At 41.0% G+C, this 26,827-nt stretch overlaps 1 protein-coding gene across 1 annotated transcript; it reads left to right on the forward strand.

Moving 5' to 3' along the window:
- Positions 1 to 1,795: 1,795 nt before the first annotated feature.
- On the forward strand, positions 1,796 to 26,382 carry LOC119264683 (B-cell receptor CD22-like). The gene is made up of 10 exons (XM_037543310.1): positions 1,796 to 1,945; positions 2,496 to 2,562; positions 2,733 to 3,077; positions 4,287 to 4,535; positions 4,751 to 5,011; positions 8,867 to 8,917; positions 23,517 to 23,852; positions 25,501 to 25,749; positions 25,964 to 26,211; positions 26,317 to 26,382. Exons 2-10 carry the CDS (start codon positions 2,505 to 2,507, stop codon positions 26,380 to 26,382), a joined length of 1,863 nt encoding a protein of 620 aa, XP_037399207.1. The 5' UTR covers positions 1,796 to 1,945; positions 2,496 to 2,504.
- The last annotated feature ends 445 nt before the right edge of the window (positions 26,383 to 26,827 follow it).

The raw sequence follows: 26,827 nt of genomic DNA on the forward strand, positions 1-26,827 counted from the left end.
GTCAAGCCCTATTGTCTCTTAAAGTGACAGCACAGACACTGAACAGACTCCTGAATGGAGGAACTGGTAAAAGAGGAACAGAGATCAGATGTGAGGGAGAAGAGAGGCTGTATGTACCTACTGTGAATCACTGCTTTGTATGAATAACCTCCTTTTTCTTTAGATCTGTGGTGTAATGAAGCTTCAGCAGTCAGTTTTTACAGACGGACACAGCAGATTAAATGTTTTGGTTTTGAAATATTAAGAATTCTATTATGTTGACGTGGATTATAAGCAGCTTTATCTACCTCTTTCTTAAGGAAATGCATCAGGTTACTGGACAAATTCTGGACAAATGATGAAGCTGAAGTTGATACTTGTGTTCGGTCTGTCTTTTGTCCATCTGAGGTCTCATCTAATTAACTTCACTTGGCCTTATATAGTGATGATGAGATGTCGACATGCAGGACATCGTATACCTGTGTTGAAGAGGGTATCAATGATTCTTTGGTGTGTTCAGATCAGTCACTGTGTTCTTCAGATGATCTGATGGTGTTTATTCTATCAGCTGGGTAACACTGTACTGAGATCAGCTCTGATAAACACACCAATGATACATACAGTATACAGATACATACATACAGTATACAGATACATACAGAAGAGGAACTGGTCCTGCATCGTTACATGTTTAATATAAAATAAATGTAATATTGTGCATGAAAAGAAAACGACATTACTCAGAGAAACTCCAGTTGCAGAAGCTTAAAGTTAAGTTCATGTCTTGCTGCAGCTAAGAAAGTCACATGCATCCTGTAAGAGGAAACATCATTTAAATGAAGCTGGCCATTTCTGTTCAGAGCAGCAATTTACAGTTAAACGTGTATAACCACATGTTTAACATCTCTGTTCTGTCCACTTATCATTTGCCTGTTGGAGTCCTGAGTCACATGAGGGAGTGAGGGATTCTGGGAAATGCAGTCCTAAGCAATAAGGCTGTAGCTAAGGCTGTAGTTCCAGATGAGCTGGAAGCAGTTGTGGCACTTTAGAACTGTGGTGTAATGTGTATATTTTTGTTTTCTGTAGCTGTTTAAACTTTAGTTTATTAACTATCAGGCTGGCAGAGTAAAGTAATGAAGCTGCATCATCACTCAGTTTTAACAGATTAGTTTAAGAGTAGTTTTATACATGAATCTCAATGTGAACAGAGCAAAGCTAAATGTATGACTTTGACATATTAAAGATTCTGTTTTATTTCTGTTGTTAATGAACAGGTTTGTTAGTATTTACAGGCTGAAAAGTGAAATATATCAAGTTACAGTGACGTCTAGACAAAAGTTTACTCTTTACTGATAAAGTAAACAGTTGGGGTAACTTGATCCCTCACCTGTCGTCTCATTTAAATCTTAATTTATGTTAATGTAGTGATTACACGGCCATAAAGAAGGGTTCTGAGATTCTGCCCCAGCCTACAGTGCATGACCAAGTTAAGAGGGTGAGTTTGCAATGATAATAGAACATCCAGCAGATCAGTCACTGTGTTCTTCAGATGATCTGATGGTGTTTATTCTATCAGCTGGGTAACACTGTACTGAGATCAGCTCTGATAAACACACCAGTGATCATTACTGCTTCATACAGCAGCAGGAGGAGAGGAGGAGCTGGTCCTACATCAGTTCATGTCTAATTTAAATAACTGTAATACTAGACGTGAATAACAGACGTCACAGTTTCAGTGAGAGAAAATTCAGACGGTGCAGAAGTTTAAGATAAAGATCTCTGGCTGCAGCTCAGAAGATCACGTGTTCCCAATTAGAGGAAGATGCATATTAATAACTGAGCATTTCAACTGAGCGCAGTAGCTTACAGTTAAACGTGTGAACCACACCCAGTTCATGATCTCAGTGCTGACTCTGTTCTCACCATTTATCGTCTGGACGCTGGAGACGAGCCTCGTTACTGAACGGTAAGATGTTTTAATTCTTTTAATAGTTTTGAGAAAGATTCCGTTCACATTTGGTTGTTGCTGTTTAGACTAATATTCTCAATTTCAACAAACATTTGGGATTGTTTTTGGGGAAAGCATGGAGGACATTCTGTAAGTTCACATGATACTCAAGAAAAAGCAAATACATGGTAAATAAAATGCATATTTAGTCCTGTTATTGCCCGAGGAATGAAATGCGATGCATTAAATCTGCACTGTGGGTGAAGAATAGCTCTAAATACAGAAGGTGATCCATGTTGCTCAGTATAGACCTTCCCTTGTGAAGAACCTGCTGGTCACAAATACTCAGAAATGTCTCTTTCATCGCTGTTCTCATTGTACAATGAGCCTTTGCTCTTCACAGTCAGGTTACTATAACGCAGAGTTATGAAAAAACATTAAGAAATGTTGAAATAAAACACAGATTTCATTACAATATAAACATTTAGATTTTTTACTTCTTAAGGACTTTTTATCAAGATCTGGAAATGTTTCATGTAACTGTCATTACTTTATAAATACCCTCCAGGCTGCTGTGATGAGGTCATTGAGAATGGCTCCTCCTCTTCCTCTGGTCTTTCTGCTCATGACTGCTGGTGAGTCAGTGTTTTTTGTGGTTTGTGGTTTCTCTCAGAATCAGCTCAGTGGTGAAGAGTAGCTGCTGGAGTTGGAGAGGAGAGAAGTGAAGCTGTAAGCTACAGTTACTCTGACTGTCTTATGGGCTCCAGACTCTGTAATCAGCTCTTTCATGCATCATATGTTTCAGGAGCTTTTGGAACAGAGTGGAGTGTGAAGTACAACCAACAGGAAATCTGTGCTTTAAAAGGATCCACAGTGTTTATGAACGGAACTTTTACTCACCCAGAACATCTCACAGTGACAGCGAAGTTCTGGTTCATACACGCAGATCCAGGGGTGGAGCCGACTGACCTGCGTAAAGACCCAGTTTATTCAGTCAGAGTCGAGTGTTTAACTGATGATCAGAAACACTTCTCCCTCAAACTGAGTGATGTGATGAAGAAGGATGAACATCAGTTCCGCTTCAGAATCATAACAAATGAAGAAAAAGGAAGATGGACAGGTGAACCTGGAGTTCAGCTCAGAGTTACAGGTGAGTTAATCATCCCATTGTCCAGCTATAAGACACAGCTCTGGATTCAGAGTCAGTTTCTTTCTGACCTTTGGTAATGCTTTATTTGGAGTGGTCCCTCCAAAATTAAGATGCCCATAATTCTAATCCTAACCTTAACCTCAACACAAAACCTAATCCTAACCCTCAAACATTTTTGACTTGTTACTGAGAGTTTATTTTATTATTTTTTTATTATTATTACATTTTCTTATTAATCTAAAAAATCCCTCTCAAAAAGTATCTTTTGACCTTATATAAGTCAAATCATGGAACATATGAATTATTTATATTACTGTCTTACTATTTACTTTTTGATTTAAAGAACGTTCCTTAAGTTATGAACATTAAGAAGAATTATTCAGCAAAGGTTATAAATAACACACACACATATGGTCAGTGTTGGACCAAAGCCTGTTTAAAAAAAGGAAAGAACTTTTTCTGCTCATCATGAACATGTAAATATTACATAATGCACAATATAACTTTCAAATTTTTGCAAAAATAAATAAAAACACCTGCAAAAAGGAAATATATTGACAGTATATCAATAATTCCAGATCAAGATGTGATGAACATTTTCTACTTTGTAGGTATAACAAATAACTTCCTGCTAAAGGACAAAATACAGCTAATGTAGTACAGTAGAAGCTCATGTACTGGAGTTTTGTCATTCAAGCAGCGAATGTTTCATTAATAATTAATCACACAACAGAGTTACATCACTTTCACAATCATTTTCACATCACACAGGGCTACATTGTGTTAACTTCACACTTTATTCATCTGAATCGTTGTATTTTAAACACTATAAAGATATTTAAGGCTCCGCTACTCGACCACAAACTTACAGTTCATGAGCTGCTAAATAAATATATGTGACACATTGGCTCTTTATTATTAGACCTGCAAGGCACATTTTAATGATATGAATATGATTGCAAATTGCAAATTATGTGTGAATGAGGTCCTCAGTGTTTCTGTGCACTGAAGCTGATTTATGAGCTGCACCCAAATCACTGCTTGTTTTGATGTACAACAGTTTCCTGAATGAGAAGCAGAGAAGATCAAACATCACTCAGTTTAGTTTCATCTGCTCTGGTTTCTACACTCATTGCTGACTTCCATGAATGAGGTTCACTGACTTTACAGCTTTTCCCTTCTAATCAGATGGTCCTCTTATTGTCTTAGAGCTCCGTGTAGAAGCTCCTGAAGAAGTGACCGAGGGAGAAACAGCAGATCTGACATGTAAGACCACCTGCAGTCTGACTGACCCAACATTCATCTGGTACAAAAATGGACGTCGTTTAACCACAAAGACCATCAAGAACAACCAGCTCCACCTGCAGACAGTCAGCAGTGAGGATGCAGGCAGTTATAGCTGTGCTGTAGGAGGATCTCAACACCTCCGCTCTACTGCTCACAGCCTCAGAGTCAGATGTGAGTTTAACTCATTTCTTTTAGTTTTTTCCTCAAGGTAAATAAATGTAGGACTTTAAAAATGTATCCTGGCTTTCTGGGCTTGTTTACAGTTTGTGGTCTTATTTAATAGCATTGTTTGCATAAATTAAGCAAGATATTAAATATTTAATAAATGTTTCAGTTTAATATTCAAACCTTCAAATACAAATCATGTAATTATTATAATCATCTAGATCCTCCAAAGAGGGTTTCAGTGTCCATCAGTCCCTCTGGTGAAATAGTGGAGGGCAGTTCAGTGACTCTGTCCTGCAGCAGTGATGGAAACCCACCTGTGAAGAACTACACCTGGTTTAAAGAAGGTGGAACCTCACCTGTAGGATCTGGACAGAATTACAGCATCATCAACATCACTGCTGACCACACTGGACTGTACTACTGTGAAGCTCAGAATGACCATGGAGCTCTGAATGGAACTGTGACGGTCACTGTTACGAGTAGGTGGTGAATAATGAGAGAAATACTGTGTTTCACTGCTCCATTTTAAAATAAGGACAGATTAAAGTGCTTTAAATTTTCTTTTCTGCAGGTTCAAATTTGTCTACGATTTGGATCGCAGTGGGAGGAGGAATGTTTCTTCTTCTGCTTGTTACTGTCTTAATCTGCATTTGCAGGTCAGTAAAATCCTGCAGAAATCTTCCTACACTGTGACAATGGAGCTTGTTTGGTACTTGTTTTGTAACAATGGGTTAGCATATCAAACAGAGATTTTGCTCCTAATGAAGACTAATTGGAACGTATTCATTATTTTGTGCCGTTTTCACAGAATGAAGAAAAGAACAGCTGGAACCAGCTGCAGTAAACCAAAACAGGTACAGTCAGATTCATGTAATTTAGTAGACATTCTTATCCAGCGTGACTTATGAAGCTGCTTTGTTGTGCCCTTATTATTTTTCCCAGCTAGGCAAGAGTCCAAACTACTCTTGAATTCAGACACTGCCGAAAGTCAGTGCTGATAATTAGACAGAAGAACACAGTATTACGAGATGTAGTTAGGTTATGACTGAAGTTCCGGTGGAGGAATTTGCCCTAAACCCTGGCTTCTTCCAGTACAACACCCTTTAAATCCACAACCTCACCTTTTCTTCCTGTGATGAAGTGTTCTCAATCAGTTGGGAGATGCCACTACAGCTACAAGCCACTCTGCCGTAGACCTCGACTCTCTCTCCTGAATCCACTTGTTTTTTTTTCTTACAGTAGATGAGCTCCATCTCAGATCAGATCCAATATGCCTCTGCTCTGCAACTCATTTCTGTTTCAAGCTCCATCATGGATCAGCTCCATCTTGAGCCCCATTTCCTTCTTTTTCCCTCTGACTAATTTAATATTTGTTTGTTTGGGGAGGTGTGGCCTATAACCTGCCCCTCCCATCATTTCAGCCATTCTTTGCCTACTGCTGATTTGATTTTGCTCATGTTGTTGCTTTTACTCTCTCATCCCATTGAGCTCTCTTTCCCTGGGAGACATGTCCTTTCGCCATCAAGAGCCTTTTGGGGTCTTTAATTCCAAGCATGTGATTCTCATCCAGTGTCATAACTGAATAACCATGCTCTTGCCAGCAGGATTTTCCATTCTAAACATACTTTCCCTTCTGTCATCATATCCATCGACTCCTATGTGGACCAAGTACCTTCTAACAGCCTTTCCTGCACAATGTTCATTTCATTCAGGAGGACATAATCTGCTTTACTCTCATCCATCCCCTTTGTCTGCCACATTTAATACAATCTTCACAATCTGGTCTCGACCAGAGGAGAATGGGTTCCCCAGTCAAGTCCTAGTTCCTCTCAAAAGTTCTTCATCACTGGCAGTTTTTCCTTGCCACTGTCATTCTTGGCTTGTTCATTAGAGGTTCAGACCCAGATGTCTGTTAAGCAGCATGCCACCATGTCACACTGAATAAAATTCATTTAAATCAATTTTACTTCTCATCTTGCACCTTTAATAGCAAAAGTACTTACTCCAAGCACAAGGTACATGGCCAGTGTAACTAGACCTAAATAGTACTTTTCTGCCTTGTAACCAGAGTTTCTGCCTTGATCTGTAACCATGACCATAAGGATGGTTGGTTATTGTAGTGAGTAACACCTCTGCATTCTACGTTGTAGCCTAGGGTTCAATCCCCCACCTGGGTAAGCACTCTTCACTATACAAATAAGATTCCTAACGCTACCTTCACCTACTTGTGTAAAATGATCAAACTGTAAGTCGCTCTGGATAAGAGCGTCAGCCAAATGCCGTAAATGTAAATAACCATACTAACCATATTGTGCCTCAGATATATAAATGCTAGACTGTCTGACTAACCTGATTCTGAATCCAGCTCCTCCATATTCCACTGGCATACAGTTATATCAAATTCTCTACCCAAGCTGCTACAGATTTTGTCACTTCTGGCATTTTCATCATGTGGAGATCATTCAGTCCTAGACTTCAAAAGTTTCAAAAGAGTTCATCCTGGAGTTTTTGGGGTGTGGCTTTCTGGTTACAGGTAAAGCTATAACTGTCACTGCTTTCTGGGAAGCTGCCCAGAAATCCAGCCTCAGAGCTCTTCCCCTCCATGAACTCACAAAACAATGTTAATACAGTAGAGTACAATTCAGGTAAGTTGGCCATAATCCAAAGGATGGCACGTTCTATCCAGTAGTAGGAGGTAGTTTCCTTTGTAGCTTGTATTTGTTTATTATTTCAGAACCACAGAAAATAGCATTTAAATTTGGGACACCGCAAGAAAGTGTTAGACAAGATAATCCCTTATTAGTCCCACAACAGGGAATGTTTGTAGGATAGTAATCTTTTCTGTAACAGTTTCAGAATATTCAACTATTCTCAATGAATGCTTCACTTTCAGGATGATGTCCTCTACACCACCGATACACACAGCAGATCCAGACCTGTACAGGCTGCTGCTTCTGCTGACTCTGGAGCTGCTGATGTTATGTACGCTACAGTCAATGTTCGGAATGATGAAGTGACCAGTACTGACCAGCAGGGGGAGCCCCAATATGCCAGTGTTAAATTCCACCACCACGCTGCTGCCACTGGGTGAGTTTCACTGAGCTTTATATAACCATCCCCAGAGAAACTGTTTTCAGGTATTTTCTTGAGAAGACATTCTAAAGTAAAATGATGTGCACTTGATTATGGTGAGTTATACACAAAGGTATTGTAAAAGTTTGATTCTTGCTAGTTATTGCTTAACCCTTGAGTGGTGTTCAGGTCCGTGGGGCCATTTTCACTGTTTAACAAAAGAAATAAATCCATAAGGTCGTTGTAGCAGTTGGGAGAGCAGAGAATCTCAGATGACCCTTTCGCCCACAACTTCCTCCAGCTTGTTCCCAGGGAGCCCAAGTCGCTCCCAGGCCAACTGGGAGATGTAATCCCTCCAGTGGGTCCTAGGACGACCCCGGGGTCTTATCCTGGTAGGCTGTGCCTGTTACATGCCCAACGGGAGGCATCCAGGGGCATCCTGGTCAGATGCCTGAACCACCTCAGTTGGCTCCTCTCAAAGTGGAAGAGTAGCGGCTCTACTCCGAGCTCCTCCTGGATGACCAAGTTCCAGTGAAGCTCATTTCCATGTTTTTTGCAATCTCATTCTTTCTGTAATTACCCACAGCTCATGACCATAGGTGAAGGTCAGGATGTAGATCGACTGGTAAATAGAGAGCTTCACCTTTTGGCTCAGCTCCCTCTTCACCACTACAGTCCAGTACAATGACTGCATTACTGCTGCTGCCTGTCTGCAGCCAATCTCAAGATCCCTCTTCCTATCACTAATGAACACCACCCCAAGATGCTTAAACTCCTCCACCTGGGGCAAGTCCTTTCCCATTACCTGGAGTAGGCATGCCATCCTTTTCTGGGCTAAAACCATGGACTCAGATTTGGAGGTGCTGTTCCGCATACCAATCGCTTCGATCACTGACTTTTGACCCAGGGAGCTCTGGTACCATGAACACATGAACATCCTTATGTTTGAACTTGGTGTTCATTTTGGACAATCCACGCCTGGCACAGAAGTCCAATAACAATTCAGCATTCGGGTTTAGATCGGGCAGGCCATTCTTCCCAATCTCGCCTCTCCAGGTCTCCCAGCCATTGCCAACATGAGCATTGAAGTCTCCTAGCAAGACTATGGACTCTGTAGGCGGAACCCTTTCCAGAACCCCACCCACTTGCTCCAAGAAGGCCAAATTCTCTGACCTGTTGTTTGGTGCATAAGCACATACAACAGTCAGAGGACTTGTGTGTATCTCCACACCTGCCTCTCACCCTGTGCAACCCCTGAGTAGGAGAGGTACCAACCCCTATGCAGGAGTTTGGTTCCAGAGCCGACACTAGAGGTAAGCCCAACTGTATCTAGTTGGTATCTCTCAACCTCCCGCACAAGCTCGGGCTCCTTCGCCTCCAGTGAGGTTACATTCCATGTACCAAGAGCGAGTTTCTGCCACAGGGGCCAAAGCCACAAATGGCCCCTTGCAATCTCCCACTGCCTATATGGCACTGCACTGCTCCCCCATGCTATACCTTGCGGGTGGTGGGCCACATGGTCTCCCCACATTGCCTCTTCGGGCTGAGCCTGGCCGGGTTACGTGTGCTGCCCGGCCACCAGGAGCTCACTGAGGAATGCTTCCCCCAGGCCTGGCTCCAGGGGAAGGTCCTAGTGACCCTCTCTCAGGCACGGTACACGATTTTCAGTGTCCATTTTTCATGGTGGGGTTTTGGGAACAATTATGTGATTTCTTATTATTTCAATCTCAGATTTTTGGCCTTTGCTCATTTTCTGTGAGCAACATATGGAAGAATCCATTTTCAGTGCCTTCAGTCTGTTCACCCCCCTCACATTTATATTAAACATGTGGTGCTGGGCTGAACCTGCAGAGAGTAAATTTGTGGAGGTGCTGTGTCCTTCACTCTGTTCTCCTCCTACATGGCCTGCTGTTAGTGTGTGTGTGTGTGTGAGAGAGAGAGGGGGGACTACATGGACAGGCTGCTGACTGGCTACATCTGCTAAACCCTACACTGGACACTTGTGATATTTTAAATATCTGGTATTTTACATGAATTGTTATGGCTGTATTGATTTAAAAAAAAGCAATAATGTGGTGGGTCCACCAGACCACTGAGTAACAAACACATCAACACCACACAAGGGTAAATATCAGCAGAGCTGAACTCAGCACTGTGAGCAGGTTCACAGAGTTTCAGTGAAATTTCAGAGGCAGAACTTTGTTTTAGGTGCAGCTGCTGTTTTATCTCTAGTCTCTGGACTGTTTGACTAATTCAGTTCTCATCTCAGCATCATCTGCTGGATCAACACTGAGTGTGTTAAATAAATGGAGAGTAGTGGAGATCATGTTCATTAAAGATGGGAAAGAGTCAAGCTGTGGTTTCAGTTTTTCTTTCTGTTCTTTCTTTGTTTCGTAGGTCAACAACTCAGAATGTGGAAGATCCCTCAGTGATTTACAGCACAGTCAGAAAAGACTAGATCTGCTATACAGAGAGAGAGCGAGAGAGCGAGAGCGAGAGAGCGAGAGCGAGAGAGAGAGAGCAAGAGAGAGAGAGCATTGGTCTGGATGGAAGAGTTGAGCTGTTTTTTTGTTTTTATGGAGAATTAAATCTTTTCATTTGAATGTTTCATTTTTTAAATAAATATCAAATCAGTAGTTTGATTAGATGTATTTGAAACACAAATCTCTCTCTTTGTCTCTGACTTTCTGTTTTATCTTTTGTTAATGAAATTTCATCTGTGTGTTTAAAATTATGCAGTACACATTGTTTCTATTCATTTATTATATATTTTAGTGACTTTTTTATTGCTGTGGCTTATTGGGAACTTATTTCTCTGTAGATATATTAAATCCTGATTTGACTGTTTTGACATCTCAGACATTGTGCTATTCAACAATTTCTGTGAATAAAATTATTTTGCTTATTCAGAAAAATGTATCAGTTCATTGATTTCCATTTTGTAAACATTGCCAGACTGAGTGTACAGCAAAATGATTCCCACAGAGCACTGAGACAAGCAAATGTGCTTCATGTGATTTTTTCCTCAATGTAAGTAAAAATAATGAAATGGAAAATATAGGATGTAAAAATAATGCTGAAGGTCCCTGAAGCTCTACAGAAGACTGGATGAGGTGCTGTACAGTGGAACTGGGCTCTGCAGGTTCTGCAGTGCTCTGGGTGGAGGTGGTAACTGCTGCATTAGCATTAGAGAGAGTTGGAGAGTTGGAGTTCATTACCCGAGTGATCGATGTTCTGAACACACAGCAACTTCTGAACAATGAGACCATCAACAATGAGCTTCACTCATTAGGAAACGTACAGCTTTACATCCAACACAGTCTGGATGGTGGATGTGTGAAGTAATAAAGCCCTAAGATTTCCATGGATATGATCTCTACTATGCTGTAATTACTAACCTCCACCTCTAGAGGGCAGGAATAATCTGAATATGAATGAAAGAATGAAAATGTATGAATTTGTGTTGTGATTTTAGTAGAGATTGAGTATCAGTGTTGGTGAGTTGATCTGGGATACTGGATGAAAGAAAGAGAAAGTCTGATGAAATCCTGTAACACAGCTAGAAAGAAATAACACTCACTTTCTGTGGCGTCATGTCATTAACTGTGTATTTCTTTATTATTAAGAACAGTGCATCTTTTATTGGAAATGTTTACTCAACACACCATGTGAACATTAAACTGCTGAGAGATTTACTGTGATTTACTACGTGAAAAACAGACAAAATGTACAAAAAGCAGTAGAAATGAAGTAGAAATCAATGCTTACTGAAGGTTTCAGTGAGAGTTATATCAAGCAAATTGTGCCACACTGACAAATTAAAATATTGGACATTTGGGAACCTCAAACTAATTAAAAAGCTGGAAAAAAGCTTAATTCCCAGCTTTAGACTGGCACTGATGTCCTCAGAAAAATGTATAGAATGACACAACCTTCAACTTCAAGTGAATTTATCACATCCAGATTTATTAATTTATTAATAATGTATTAATTATTTATTAAGATCTATTAATATTATTATTAATTTATTAAGGTTTGAGATTAGGGTTTATTTGTTCGTGACAGGTTTAGGTTCAGGTAGAATGATTCTGATTTGGTGTTGGGGTTTAGGCTCTGGTAGACTGAATCTGATTGGTTGGTGTTGGGGTTTAGGCTCTGCTAGACTGAATCTGATTGGTTGGTGTTGGGGTTTAGGCTCTGGTAGACTGAATCTGACTGGTTGGTGTTGGGGTTTAGGCTCTGGTAGACTGAATCTGACTGGTTGGTGCTGGGGTTTAGGCTCTGGTAGACTGAATCTGATTGGTTGGTGTTGGGTTTAGGCTCTGGTAGACTGAATCTGATTGGTTGGTGTTGGGGTTTAGGCTCTGGTAGACTGAATCTGATTGATTGGTGTTGGAGTTTAGGCTCTGGTAGACTGAATCTGATTGGTTGGTGTTTAGGCTCTGGTAGACTGAATCTGACTGGTTGGTGCTGGGGTTTAGGCTCTGGTAGACTGAATCTGACTGGTTGGTGTTGGGGTTTAGGCTCTGGTAGACTGAATCTGACTGGTTGGTGTTGGGGTTTAGGCTCTGGTAGACTGAATCTGACTGGTTGGTGTTGGGGTTTAGGCTCTGGTAGACTGAATCTGATTGGTTGGTGTTGGGGTTTAGGCTCTGGTAGACTGAATCTGACTGGTTGGTGTTGGGGTTTAGGCTCTGGTAGACTGAATCTGACTGGTTGGTGCTGGGGTTTAGGCTCTGGTAGACTGTCATGAATTGTTGATTTCCAGGTGCATCATTTTCATAATCAGTTACATCCTATAAAAAGAACCAAATATTATCACCAGTATAATGATTACATATGCTGTGTATTTCATATATTCATGTTTGACTTACCACATCTCTTCTGGAATTTCTCTGAGTTATAATTGAGCTTTGAATATCTGAACAGAAAAGAAACATGGAAAAAAGTTATTGTTACCATTGTCATTGTTGTGGTGTGCTTAGTTTTCATGTAGGGAAGGAGTAGAATACATCACAGTGCTATTTTCTAAGAATATCATGGAATCATCAATCCTGAAATAACACTTATCACTGACATGTTTCATGACAAAGAGAGCTTAATAGCAGAGCATGTAAAATAGTGAACATTCAAATGTAGCAGATGAGAAACTGGCTGATGTACCTTGGCGCTTCCTCCAGTTACAGAATAAGACCAACACACCAAGAGCGATTCCAGAGACCAGCAGTGAAACACAGACATACAGAATCATGAAACCTGGAATCAGAGATTAAACAGAGTTTAAGCATCGAAGATTATAGATATTTAACTGATGTCCATGGGGGTCTCCCATGGGTTAACAACAGGCTAACAGTTTGGACCCCTTTAGGCAACAAAGTTGGGCCCTACAGTGATTTATTCATATGAAACCTTGTACATATTAACCCATGTGGGCCACTAATGGAGCCAAGTTGGCTGCAAGAGAGGCTCTTAAGGGGCAAGATGGGCTGTAAACCAGGGCCCCAGATATAATTACATCGGCAAACTTGCAAATATCTTATCTTTAGATGATATTTAAATGGCCCCAGCCCTTCCACAATGTCTATTTGTCAACAGGCATAACTTTCCAAACACAAAATGTCAAGTTTCATTAGTGCACTTCACTAAAAATACAGAGGTAATCTTGTGATACTTCCATCGTAATAACAGTATAGTAACCTATGAGTCTTCTGTTTCACAAGTTGATTGAATTTCTCAGAGCTAGTATGTTAATGAAGCTTTTATCTTTTTGTCTTATGAATTTTTAATTGTGGCAAATACAAATAATATGACATGTTAAATACAGATGACACTTTCTTGGTTAGCTGGCTGTTTTAAATTGTTTCAAGGTTCAATAGTTTTAGAATCTTTAGCAGTGGATAAGTTTTTAAACGTGGGGGCTTCTATAATGTTCTATGAAATTGAATGAAGCAGGTGGGACAGACACAACAAATAAATCCAGTATTGTAGCCTGTTATTGTTCTAAATATATACATATATATGAAAGTAAATAAATTATTGTTTAAAAAAGAAAATATGAAAAATAAAGCAAATAAAAAAAAAATAAATAAAGAAAAAACAGACAGGAATGGGAGGCTAAACCAGGGATCACTGTAACCCAACTGAGGTCCATGACTGTAGCCTATATGTTTAGAACCCTCTACAAGGTTCAGGCTCAACAGGCCTGAAACCCTCTACAGGCTCAGGTGAAAGACTCACAACCCAGTTCAAACTCACATCAGTCGCACATCGACAGGCTGGCTGAGTTAAACTTCTTAGCATTCTTCAGACTAAAGAACCTTTTGACTCATTTTATTTGTGTCAGAAACTTTGAACGTTCATAAAATGCTGCTAGTAAATAAAGTGTCTAACATGACTGTGTTCTGCCAAGAATAAAGGGGTAGAAATGAATCTGACAGGGTCAGTAGAAAAGACCCTGATGAGAGTTTTATAAACCTACTTGTATCAGGAGAAGGAGACAGTTGAGTGGGCCTGGAACTCACATATGTACTGATGGGGAATGATGGAGTGGAGTGGACGAGAACACGGTCAGCAGAATTTCCTGTGGGACAGAAAACAGAGACACTCTAAAGCTCAGTTATTCTTATACTTCAAGCAGACTCTCATCATTAGAGTTCACAACCATGTGTCTCTGTGTTTGCACACTGTGGAATTAGACCTCTGCATTTAACCCATCTGTGCAGGGAAACACCCACACTAGTGAACACACACACTAGGGGGCAGTGAGCACACTTGCCCGCAGCAGTGGGCAGCCCGATCCAACGGGATCAACTGGCACAGGGCTGTTTCCCTAACCTCCAGCTGTGGCTGCACCAGTGGGGAACACTGTTGTTGCCACCACCGAAGAGGCTCCTGGACCGAGGTTCGAACCGTCGCGTTGAATAGAAAGCATCTAGTGCCTCTGATCAAATGAGCTGATATTATTATTATTTTTATTGTTATTATTATTATTAGTAGTAGTAGTAGTGGTAGTAGTAGTATTAGCAGAACAGAAGGGGAAACCAATGTTTTTGTATAGTTAATAAAGGGATTATATTTGTGTTGGACGCTTTGCAATCCCTGGTTTCTCTCATCACCACTCTGAAGGAATCCTTGTATACGTTTCTGTATAATGAACCATTTCAAACCAAGACACTTTGACTTTCTTCTTGATTAATGATGTAAATTAAAGATTCTCAAAATTAAAATGCCATGTATTATGCAGGATAAACCATAAATAAAGGCCTGGCACATCCACAAAGAAATCTTCACCTAGGTGAAAGGTGCCACAGAGGGGAGAACCTCCACCATCGATGGCGAACATCTGAAGGAAGTGCTTCCTGGCGACTTCGTGTACGTCAAAACCTTTAAGACAGGCTGGAGTGAACCAAGACATGAAGTACCATTTGAGGTGATCCTAGCTATGCCCACAGCTGTCAAGGTAAAAAGTCGTAAGGTTTGGATACATCTTAACCACTGTTCCAGAGCTCCAGATCTGCTGAGACCTGTGACATCAGCGGGACCAGATCAGCAGCAGCCACACATCGCTGAAGACTCAGGAGCAGGGGACGTAGCAGGACCGAGTAGTGTTTCACGGCCGATCACAAGGAGCATCACCAGAGCAACGCCACTAGATGATGATGACTCTGAGTAACATAAGTTGAGAGTCTGGCCTACGGTTGGTAAACAGCCCTCCAGACCGACTATTTTCCTGTCTCACAATTGAAGTGTGAGCCTAGCGCCGCCTCTACAGAGCAGGTATTGACACTATTGAATACAATCACAGATCGAACAAGCGACTTTGACCAAACACCGAACAAACTAACAAAATGTCGGTTTGGCACCCATTCCGACATCCAGGACTCTGTGGACTGAGAGGAACCACATGTGTGCTAATGTTGTTGTCTGTCATCATTGTGACAATAATTTTGTCTGCAACCATTTCACACACTGACAATCCAAAAGAGATAATAAACTGCACCGACACATCCACAACACAGGAGACACCCACACTTGACACAGGCAGAGCCACAGAACCAGATCCCTTTTCGTACAGAAGACAAAAAATATTCCGGTGTTCCAACTGATATTCCAGTTGAGCATTTGGCAATGTCTCATAGTAGTATTGAGAATTGGGTTGTATTCCTTCCATGGTTTCAAAATTATAAGAATGCTCAGTGGATCAACTACATTTGGTACAACCAACAAAGATTTATGAATTACACAATCGCTGCCATGGAAGTCTTGGGACAACTAGATGCTACGTCCAGGATGGCAATGCAAAACAGGTTCGCTATTGATTCCATAAGAGCCCCAGATGATGGTGTGTGTGTCTTGTTTGGTGATGAGTGTTGTACATACATTCCAATGCACACAGCAGAAAAGGGTAATTTCACTAAAATTATGAGACAGCTAAGAAATTTACGAGATGAGCATGTATCCAACACAAAAGGCCAGGACCCTGGGGAGGGATGGTTTAATTGGATATTTTCAGGTCAATGGAAAGCTATTTTAATAAGGCTCGGGATGGTATTGTTGATTTTCCTTGTGATTTTGTGTGTGTTGGGTTGTTGTGTGGTACCATTCGTTTGCAGCATGGTGGAAAAAATCTTTTCCAACCTTACTGGACAGTTCACTATGATCCGTGCCGAACTGCCTCTCGAACTACCTGAGACTGTTCGTTTGACTTGCTGCGTTCAACCTGTCATCCATAGCAACCCGTCGTAACCGACCAAGGTGATGTGCTAGTAACCTCTCCCTTGTGCCAGCAACGTGCCCATCTACGTGGTGTAATATCACAATGGGCAGAAGAGGACAACGCCTGGACAATCATTTAATGGACAATCATTTAATCACGAACTTATCTTACTCCCATGTTATTCATATGTTTTCCACATGTATTCATTTTCATGTTATTCATATGTTTTCCATATGTATTCATTTTCATCTTTTTTTTTTTGTAATGCCATTTGCCAGTACCATTTCTGTTTTTTAGAAACAGGGGTTGTTAAGCTTTGCTGAAATATTTACACCATATACATTTGTACTCATAGAGATCTGTGTTGTATGATAGATGATAGGAAGCCCTATTTGGTTTAATATTGTTGTTTAACACTAAAAGACTGGTTAACGGGTGTGAAGAAAAGGCTACAGGCCTGAGCAGTTTGACATGAGCCTGTGGGCTCGGGCGACTGACAATTCGGCTGAAGCATGCCATCTGCCCCTGAGACTGAGTTCTGTATATGCTATCCTTGTGAGGACTAGCGTGGGACGAGTGTTTGGCTAAAGCACATGCTGTGCCGGTCACCCTCCTGACTGTCTCTTTAAGTCACCCAGGACTGGATGTCCATCACCAGCTATTCCAAATTTGTTATTGCCATCCTATTTGGATTGTGTACTGACATATTACTACTGGCTTCCTGTAATATCAGACAATATATTGATCTTTTTCCCTTTTTAGCAGACTTGGGAAGGTAGATGTATTTGGGAGGAATTATGTAAGCAGTAGTAAACAGTATTTAGAAACAGAAACATTTATCCAATGATCACTTGATAGCTACTATAAGCACATAGAAACACAGAAGATGTATGGTTTGCGACTATTTGTCGCGAAAGGGGGAATGATGTAAATTGAAGATTCTCTAAATTAAAATGGCATTTATTATGCAGGATAGACCATAAATAAAGGCCTAGCACATTGGAGCAAGTGCCCTAAAACAAGCTTCCTCAGTAGGGAGTAAGAGAGAAGACAGACACTTTATAGGGAGTGAGTGAACTTGTGAACTTCTCAAGGCCAAAAGCCGAGATGGAGAAGTTCCAGCACGCGCCTGGCACAATGTTTTTTTAAAAAAAGGATTCAGACTAGACTTGGAGATAATGGTTCACACAAGACCCCATATGATAGACGTATGAAGGTCAATTTGGGTATAATGGTGGTTTTATGAAATCAGGAGATGACAAAAAGAGGTGGGGCGATGTCACTCCACCTTCACAGAGGGTACAAAACATGTACAAACCATGTATATGTGTGAGTGTCGCCCCAGGGCCCACTGGGAAACACTCTCCATGCTCAAAGGGAATAAAGGACCTGCACTTCTGAATTCTGAAGAGTCTTCTAGCATTTCTTAGTTCGTTCAATTCTTTTTATTTTCTTTCAAAAAACTATTGAATTCATTTTATTTTACAAACCATAAATAGTACTTAGGCTTGGTGGTCAAACAAGTGTCGAGCCACGACATTAAGTTCTACAGAAATGTAGAAAAATCATTTGAACAGATGAAATCTCTGTGATGCATGAGCTCTAGCTGGTACTTTGTGTCATTGTCTTTACATTAGTTACATACTTTACTCACATTTACATAAAGCAGTTACACTCCACTGTACTACATTAACGTCTAATGAAGACTGTTTGAATAGAACTGCACAGAATAGCACTAATTAATAAATGTGTGTTATATTAAACATGACACTGTCTGTCACTTTGTTTGTACATAATACCTGATAACTGAACGGGTTTATACTTCAGAAATGTGTGAGAGCAGAACTGTGAGCTCAGATCAGGTGCCTTGAGTCAATCACCATTGTTTTGATGTTCTTACATTAATTGTGTCTGCACTGATGGAGGAGAATATGTGGAGTGAGGAGGAGCATTAGAAAGAAAGTAGATACAGCATGAATTCACCTCTTAGCACTAATACCTCACTGAACACACAGGAATATTTATCTGATTGTTTATTAAACACTGATATCAGTCTGAACCGTCAGTCACTCACCCTGTTCAACTAGTAATAGGATCTCTGTGTAAAGGTCAGGAAGTGGTTTAGGCCTCTTTACCACACACCAGTATTTTCCTCCATCCTCTGGTCTCAGGTCAGTGATGGTGATGGTGAAGACTCTGGCTGCTGTGTCGTCATCCAGAGAGAATCTCTGATCTTCAGCAGATCCAGACTGAACTGGAATGACTTTAGTTCTCCATAAAGCAGAACATTCTCCTCTGCAGAGATACTTTATGGAGGTCTTATAGAGACCAATAGAAGCATCTAATCTGGACTGACTGTCCTCTGTGTCCAGTTACAGTAGTTCCAGCGCTGACTCCAGCTGTAAAAGAGAACATGTTGTATAAGGGAGTAATAAACTAACTTTGAGGCTGAGACGTCACTCAGGACTGTTTAGTCTGAAAAGCCTGTAGAACACGAGAGCCTGAAACTCTACACAGAAACGTCTCACTAAGACAGTAACAGTGATGAATATGAGTGAGAGGAAGAGGAAGATTCTGTTCTTCATCAGTCACTGATCTAACACACTGTGTGTCTCTGAGTCTGTAAAGATCGTCTTAAACTCAACACAGATGTGAGAGGAACAACTCACCAGGCATCAGAGTGAAGATGATGATCCAGATGATGGTCATGATTCAAACACCTAACAGGTCAGTTACACACGACAAAGTGAGCTGTGTCCTTATACATGACGCTGACCACAAGAGCTTTAAGACTTCCTGAAGTGACAGAGGCCCAACCACCTCTCTCTCTCTCTCTCTCTCTCCCTTTCTCTCTCTCTCTCTCTCTCTCTCTTTGTCTCTTTCTCTCTCTCTCTCTCTCTCTCTCTCTCTCTCACTCACTCTTAAAAATAAAATGCCCTGTATTATTCACTGCATACGCTCAGTTTTGTCTGAGATGCTGTCGTTTGTTTTGTAAATGAAGAAGCTCAGTCACTGCATATTATACAGCTCTGCTGAGTGAGTTCGGTATCTGTCGTCATGGTCGTCATGGTAACGGCAGCTTCCTCTTTCCAGTGGTTTGCTGTTTTTGAGGTTTAACTTCACACATTCTGTGAATTTGTGAAACGGCCTTGTGAGAAACGCTGCAAACCTTTTGCAGATGAGCAAAAGTCATATTGGACTAAACAGTGAGTGGAGCTGACGTGTGAGAGTCGCTTCATCGTGTTGAACAGTTTGTGCTTCTGCTGAATGTTGTAGGGGGTAGACTGGGGAGTGGGGGGGGGCACAGGAACTGAGGATGTATGTCTTTCTCTAAATGAGACTCTACAGGTTCATTAGAGAGAGTTAGAGCTTCCCCTACATGTCACACAGTGACATTAATAAACCTTGTTATTAATCTGTTTTTGTGTTGTAATCGTCTTAAAATCTATAAAAATTCTCAATGACATCAACAGCACATATAAGACACTGATAGACAGTCCCGCAGCTCAAAAGCTCTCAGAAATGTAACAGACTGAAATATCTTATGATGTTTAATGGTGTGTTTTAAAGAAAGTCTACTTTCAGCACAAACTCTGATTTTACACAAAAGCACAACAGGAACCCCCTCATTTAGACTCCCTCAGCAGAGCCCAGTAGCACTGGACAAACCTGGAAGATGTCATTAAGTATCTGTTCTCCAAACTACACGTTCAATAATATCGTCACAAACTAAAAATGAAGTGTTTTCCTGTGGAATTAACCGTCAGCATAGAACACCATACCTACGTGATTTTATAGGAGAACTCAAATATTGGCTTGAACGTGATAAAGACTCATTATGGACCAAGATTAAGCACATAGTCCTCAATAAGCAATTCTATAAAATCTAAAGCTATGTTTATGATTCTAATGGTGAGTAAAAACTTTAACATAAAGAAATGATCTTACTGTCCTTTAACGAGGCTCATCACCAGCGTCTGGTGAGATCACGGGCAGCACTGACCTATTGTAATTTACATGTTGGCACCATTTAACAGCAAGTTCTCCTGCTCAATAAAAATAGCCAGGATCATTATCATGTTACTTCCTCCTACAGGAAGCATGTGACTTCCTTAGCTGCAGCAAAAATGAGCTTCACTTAAAACTCCTGCAAACTGATGTGGTAGTTTTACTGGGTTTTAATGTGCTGGTGTAATTGATCCAGTTCCATTTCGTCTCCTGTTACTGCAGCAAGCAGCGTTCATCACTGGTGGGTTTATCAGTGCTGATCTCAGCACAGCTTTAACAAGTCAATGACACTAAACTTGATCAGATCTGAAGAACAGAGTGGCAGCTGGACCTGCTGTCTGAAAGGTCATCAGCAGGTCATGTTGTTTCTTTAGAATGATGGTGATTTTCTCCTGATATTATACAGGCTCAAAAGAGGGTATTGGACTGTTACCGGGGTGGAGGCTCTCTTGCCCCCGGGGTAGCAACATCAATGGTACAAGCAATGACCTATATACAGGGAGATTCACCTGAAAGAGGCCCTGACTATCTGTACTAACTCTCTCTAGGACAAAGTGATCTAAACAAGACAAGGAGCACTCCGCAGTATATGGACCTTCAAACAAGTTCCAGTGCTTTTATTTTGTGCAGCTCCCATCCTGATCCAGTGCTCCTTTCCCGAGCTGTTGCTGGTCACTGGTGATTCACTGTACAGCTCCTGTTTTCACTCCTCATCCTGATCCAGTGCTGGCTGCTCAAGCTGCTGCTACTCCTGTTGAGGTTCCCTGTGCAGCTCTTTTGCCGGGTTCCAGAGCGGCTGCTGCTCCACTGGTGGCTCCCTGTCCTGTTGCAGTTCCAGCTTTTAGGACTGCTGCTTCTGAGCTCCCAGAGCTGCTCTTTCTGTCCCAGGCCACTAGAGGGCTCCACAGCCAGCTTCCCTGTGTCCCACTCAGACCTGACCTGCGCCTGACTCCCCTGTTGACCCAGTTGATGGATTGCCCTAAAGTCTGGTCTTTCCGACCGTTGTTGCCATGACTCCTCACTGTCTGGGTCCACCTTCTGTCTTGCACTTAAGGAGCCACACCTTAATAGGAGGCTGTGTCAGATTTTCTCCCCCTTTGGGAGACTCAACTTGGACTCTCCCTGGCTCTGCCCAGTCACGTCACACTGGCGTACCTGCATGTGATCTAGGACTCATTAACTCCCTTTTATCTGCCCCTTTGCTTTGGTCGTTTAAGAAGTTTCTTTGTTTATCCTGAGCACTAAGCCAGGTTTTCTGTTCGGTACTTTCCTGGTTTGACCCTCCCTTTGTCTTCTGGAAATGGAAATGTCTCTGATGATGCCTGCATGTCAGACTCCCATCATCATGAGTTCAGTTCTAAAAGTAGAATCCTGAATATTTCAGCTACCGCTGCTGTTGTTCATCTCATACTTTCAGAGGAAATGACATCATTCACACCCAGACGTGGCCTCTGAGCTCCTGGCAGGGCTAAAGTCACGACATGTATGAATGTGCTCTCTCAGTAACCTCAGACCTGCTATCAGAGCCTCAGAAGCAGCAGCAGCGATGCTTCACACAAGCTGGGTGTTGACTTCTTATCTGGGAATGCGCTAACTGCAAACTAACATGCTAACTAACATGCTAACCAACAAATGAAGAAAAAATAACAGTGGACGTTCCAATAAAAACACTGAACTATCTGTTTATCAGCCTGAACGAAAGGAGGGAAAAGAAAAGTTTTTCTACCACATGAGCAGACGGAGAATCAGACGTGTTGACTTTACTTCATTAAACCACTTTAACCCGATTGATCTTCACTCAGAGTTAGACTTTCATCACTGCCAGGTCCAAATTCATTCCTACCCAACAAACTCTGACAGTGTTAGTCATTATTAAACTCACCCATCTGAGGTCTCGTCTAAAACACTTCATACTGTAATGAACTATCCCTTAAAAACAGTCCTGGACCATCCAGCAGATCAGTCACTGTGTTCTTCAGATGATCTGATGGTGTTTATTCTATCAGCTGGGTAACACTGTACTGAGATCAGCTCTGATAAACACACCAGTGATCATTACTGCTTCATACAGCAGCAGGAGGAGAGGAGGAGCTGGTCCTACATCAGTTCATGTCTAATTTAAATAACTGTAATACTAGACGTGAATAACTGACGTCACAGTTTCAGTGAGAGAAAATTCAGATGGTGCAGAAGTTTAAGATAAAGATCTCTGGCTGCACCTCAGAAGGTCACATGTTCCCAAATTAGAGGAAGATGCATATTAATAAGTGAGCATTTCAACTGAGCGCAGTAGCTTACGGTTAAACGTGTGAACCACATCTAGTTCATCATCTCAGTGCTGACTCTGTTCTCACCATTTATCGTCTGGACGCTGGAGACGAGCCTCGACACTGAACGGTAAGACTTTCTCTTTAATTCAGAAGATTTTAATAGTTTATGGGAAAAATTCAGTTCTCATTTGGTTGTTTTAGTTTAGATTGATGTTTCTACCATTTCAGTTTAAAACAAGTTCAGATTATCTTTGTCTGATGTGGGATTGTTTTGGGGGGAAACCATATGTATACCAATATCTTCCCATGATGCTTTAGAAATATCCTAAACACACAAACATGGCAAATAAAATGTATTTTATCACCTGAGAAACAAAATGTGGTGTGCTATATCTACACTGTGGGGAGAGAATAGCTCTACGGGTGGGGGTTAGTGAGGGGCTAGTTCTAACTGAAAAAGATGCTCAGCTCAGACCGACTACTGTGAAGAACCTGCTGCTACACAGAAATGACTCTTTAGTGGCCGTTTTCAAAACGTAATGAGTTTTTGTTCTTCAGAGTCGAGTTACCGTAACTTAGTTATGAAGAAAGGATTCAGTAAAACAGACGATATTATAGTGTCAGCACTCAAAGTTCTGGACTTCTGAAGGAGTTTAGATGAAGATCTGGAAACATTTGCAGGCTGCTGTGATGAGGTCATTGAGAACGGCTCCTGCTCTTCCTCTGGTCTTTCTGCTCATGACTGCTGGTGAGTCAGTGTTTGTTGTGGTTTGTGGTTTCTCTCAGAATCAGCTCAGTGGTGTAGAGTAGCTGCTGGAGTTGGAGAGGAGAGAAGTGAAGCTGTAAGCTACAGTAACTCTGACTGTCTTATGGGCTCCAGACTCTGTAATCAGCTCTTTTATGCATCATATGTTTCAGGAGCTTTTGGAACAGAGTGGAGTGTGAAGTACAACCAACAGGAAATCTGTGCTTTAAAAGGATCCACAGTGTTTATGAACGGAACTTTTACTCACCCAGAACATCTCACAGTGAATGAGACTTTCTGGTTCATAAACCCATATGTGATTTTTGATCTGACTAAAGACCCAGATTATTCAGGGAGAGTCGAGTTTTTCATTGATGATCAGAAACGCTTCTCCCTCAAACTGAGTGATGTAGTGAAGAAGGATGAACATTGGTTCTGCTTCAGAATCATAACAGATGTAGAAGAAGAAAGATGGTGGGGTTATCCTGGAGTTCAGCTCAGAGTTACAGGTGAGTTAATCATCCCATTGTCCAGCTATAAGACACAGCTCTGGTTTCAGAGTCATTTTTATTCATGACTGCTCTGAATATTCATGTTGTTTTATCATCACTGATTTTATTAATCTGCTCTAATGATGTTCAGCTTCTGTTCTGATTCACTCCTACATCATTTTATCTGCTCTTACTCCTCATTCAGTTCATCTGCTCAGTTTCTTTCTGATCCTCTCCACGTCAAATCCAGGACTAATTATTAATCCTTTAAATTACTTTCTTATTATTTAATTAATGAATTAAAAGATCTTTCATGTTAAAGTTAAAAATCAATTATTAATCAAATGATATAACTAACACACACATGGTCACTGCTGGAACTGGGTCATGGTAACTTCACTGAAGACGAGTTACACATTTAACATTTTTAATCTGTTTCTGTTTCTCTGTATATAATGAAAATATTACACATTGTGCAGAAGATCATTTTTAACTATTCAGAAAAATAAAAAAATTAAAAAGGAGATGTAAAGATGATTGAGTGTCATGGTTGGCCCCTCACAGTCCTGTCCATGTGTTCGTGTTTCGGTTTTGTAACTCCGCCCCTGATTGTTTTCACCTGTCCCTCATTGTTCCGTGTATTTAAGCCCTGCGTTTGCCAGTCTTTGTATCTTTGTATTGGTCTTTGTTTGATGTGTTGATTCTGGTTTTTGTCATGTCTGTCCCCCGATCTGTCCGTGTCGGCTATATGAACCTGGACTGTTATGACCACGACCCTGGATTTGCCCATAATAAATCTCGCTTATCTCAGCGTGTGCGTCCGCCTCCTCGCTCCCCCTTACATTGAGAAATATGTTCCAGACTTTTATTTTACTTGAGTATTTTACCCAATTTTTCTCCTCCACTTAGTTGTTTCCACTTCCCCCTGCTAGTTAGGACTCCCCCAATCACACGGTACTTTCAATGCTAGGAGGGTGAAGGCAAACACAGGCTTCCTCTGAGAAATCGCCAACCACCAGAGCTGCTACATCAGCTAACAGACACCTGCTCTGACTAGCATTACATTGAGTGAAGGGGGGATAAGAAGGGACCACCCTACCCACCCAGAGAGAGCGAGGCCAATTGTGCTCTCTTGGACTCCCGGCTACTGACGACTGTAGCATCACCAGGCATCGACCTCGTGATCTCCTGATTAAACCAGCACTTACACGATTGTTCCACTCGAGAATCAGATGATCTGAACTGAAAATGAGCTCATTACTGATTAATATTAGAGTAAAATGTACAGAACAGAGTTCACTGAGTACAGTAGAGTCTCATATACTGCAATATTATCACTGTATATTATCAACACTATAAAGATTTCAAAGCTTTCTCTACTCAACCTCAAACTCCACTGATGACTAATGAGCTGCTGAGTATTTTAGTTTGATTGATTCTCCATCATTTCATCTGCAGGACACACTTGGTATTTTATGTAGTTATGGAGCTGATTATGCAAATGATATGTAAATAAGGTGATCACTTGTTTCTATGAAGTGAAGCTGATTTATGAGCTGCACCCAAATCACTGCTCGTTTTGATGTACAACAGTTTCCTGAATGAGAAGCAGAGAAGATCGACTTTCATGAATGAGGTTCACTGACTTTACAGCTTTTTGTCTTAGAGCTCCATGTAGAAGCTCCTGAAGAAGTGACAGAGGGAGAAACAGCAGATCTGACATGTAAGACCACCTGCAGTCTGACTGACCCAACATTCATCTGGTACAAAAATGGACGTCCTTTAACCACAAAGACCATCAAGAACAACCAGCTCCACCTGCAGACGGTCAGCAGTGAGGATGCAGGCAGTTATAGCTGTGCTGTAGGAGGATCTCAACACCTCCACTCTACTGCTCACAGCCTCAGAGTCAGATGTGAGTTTAACTCTTTTTTTTCTTTTTTCCTCAAAGTAAATAAATGTAGGACTTTAAAAATGTATCCTGGCTTTCTGGGCTTGTTTACAGTTTGTGGTCTTATTTAATAGCATTGTTTGCATAAATTAAGCAAGATATTAAATATTTAATAAATGTTTTAGGTTTAATATTAAAACCTTCAAACACAAATCATGTACTTCCCATAATCATCTAGATCCTCCAAAGAACGTCTCAGTGTCCATCTGTTCCTCTGGTGAAATAGTGGAGGGCGGTTCAGTGACTCTGACCTGCAGCAGTGATGGAAACCCACCTGTGAAGATCTACACCTGGTTTAAAGAAGGTGGAACCTCACCTGTAGGATCTGGACACTGTTACAGCATCATCAACATCACTGCTGACCACACTGGACTGTACTACTGTGAAGCTCAGAATGATCGTGGAGCTCTGAATGGAACTGTGATGGTCACTGTTAAGAGTAGGTGGTGAATAATGAGATAAACGCTGTTTCTCTGTGTTCACTTTTACAGTAATGTCAGATTAAAGTGATATTAATGATCTTTTCTGCAGGTCAGAGTTGGTCTGCAGTCTGGTTTGCAGTGGGAGGAGGTGGTTTTCTCCTTATTCCTGTCCTAATCTGCATCTGCTGGTCAGTGAAATGCAGCACAAATCTTCCTACAGTGTAACAAAGTAACTTGTTTGGGGTTATTAGTGATGTGTAAACAGATAAAAGTAGATTATCAGAGTAATTAGAAGTGATTAGAATGGATTTGTTTTGTCCATCAGGATCTCCAGGAAGAAAAGATCTTCAGATACACACGACGATGAGGTGAGAAATGCAGCTTCATATTTGTGCTATATTTGCTGAATTATATTGAATTATATTCTATTTTAAAAACGCTGTATCATCACTCTGTACTGTCATTACATGGAGCTTACTAAAGCGTGGAATGCATCTCAGTAACAACCAATAAAACTCATCCATAATTTTCTTTAGGTAATCAGACTGCTGTTTTCTCCAAGTGTGTAAATACAATGTTATTACAGTATTATAGCTGCTTAATAACACTACTTTAACCAC

This window comes from Pygocentrus nattereri, chromosome 12, assembly GCF_015220715.1.
Source record: "Pygocentrus nattereri isolate fPygNat1 chromosome 12, fPygNat1.pri, whole genome shotgun sequence".
Lineage (NCBI taxonomy): Eukaryota > Metazoa > Chordata > Actinopteri > Characiformes > Serrasalmidae > Pygocentrus > Pygocentrus nattereri.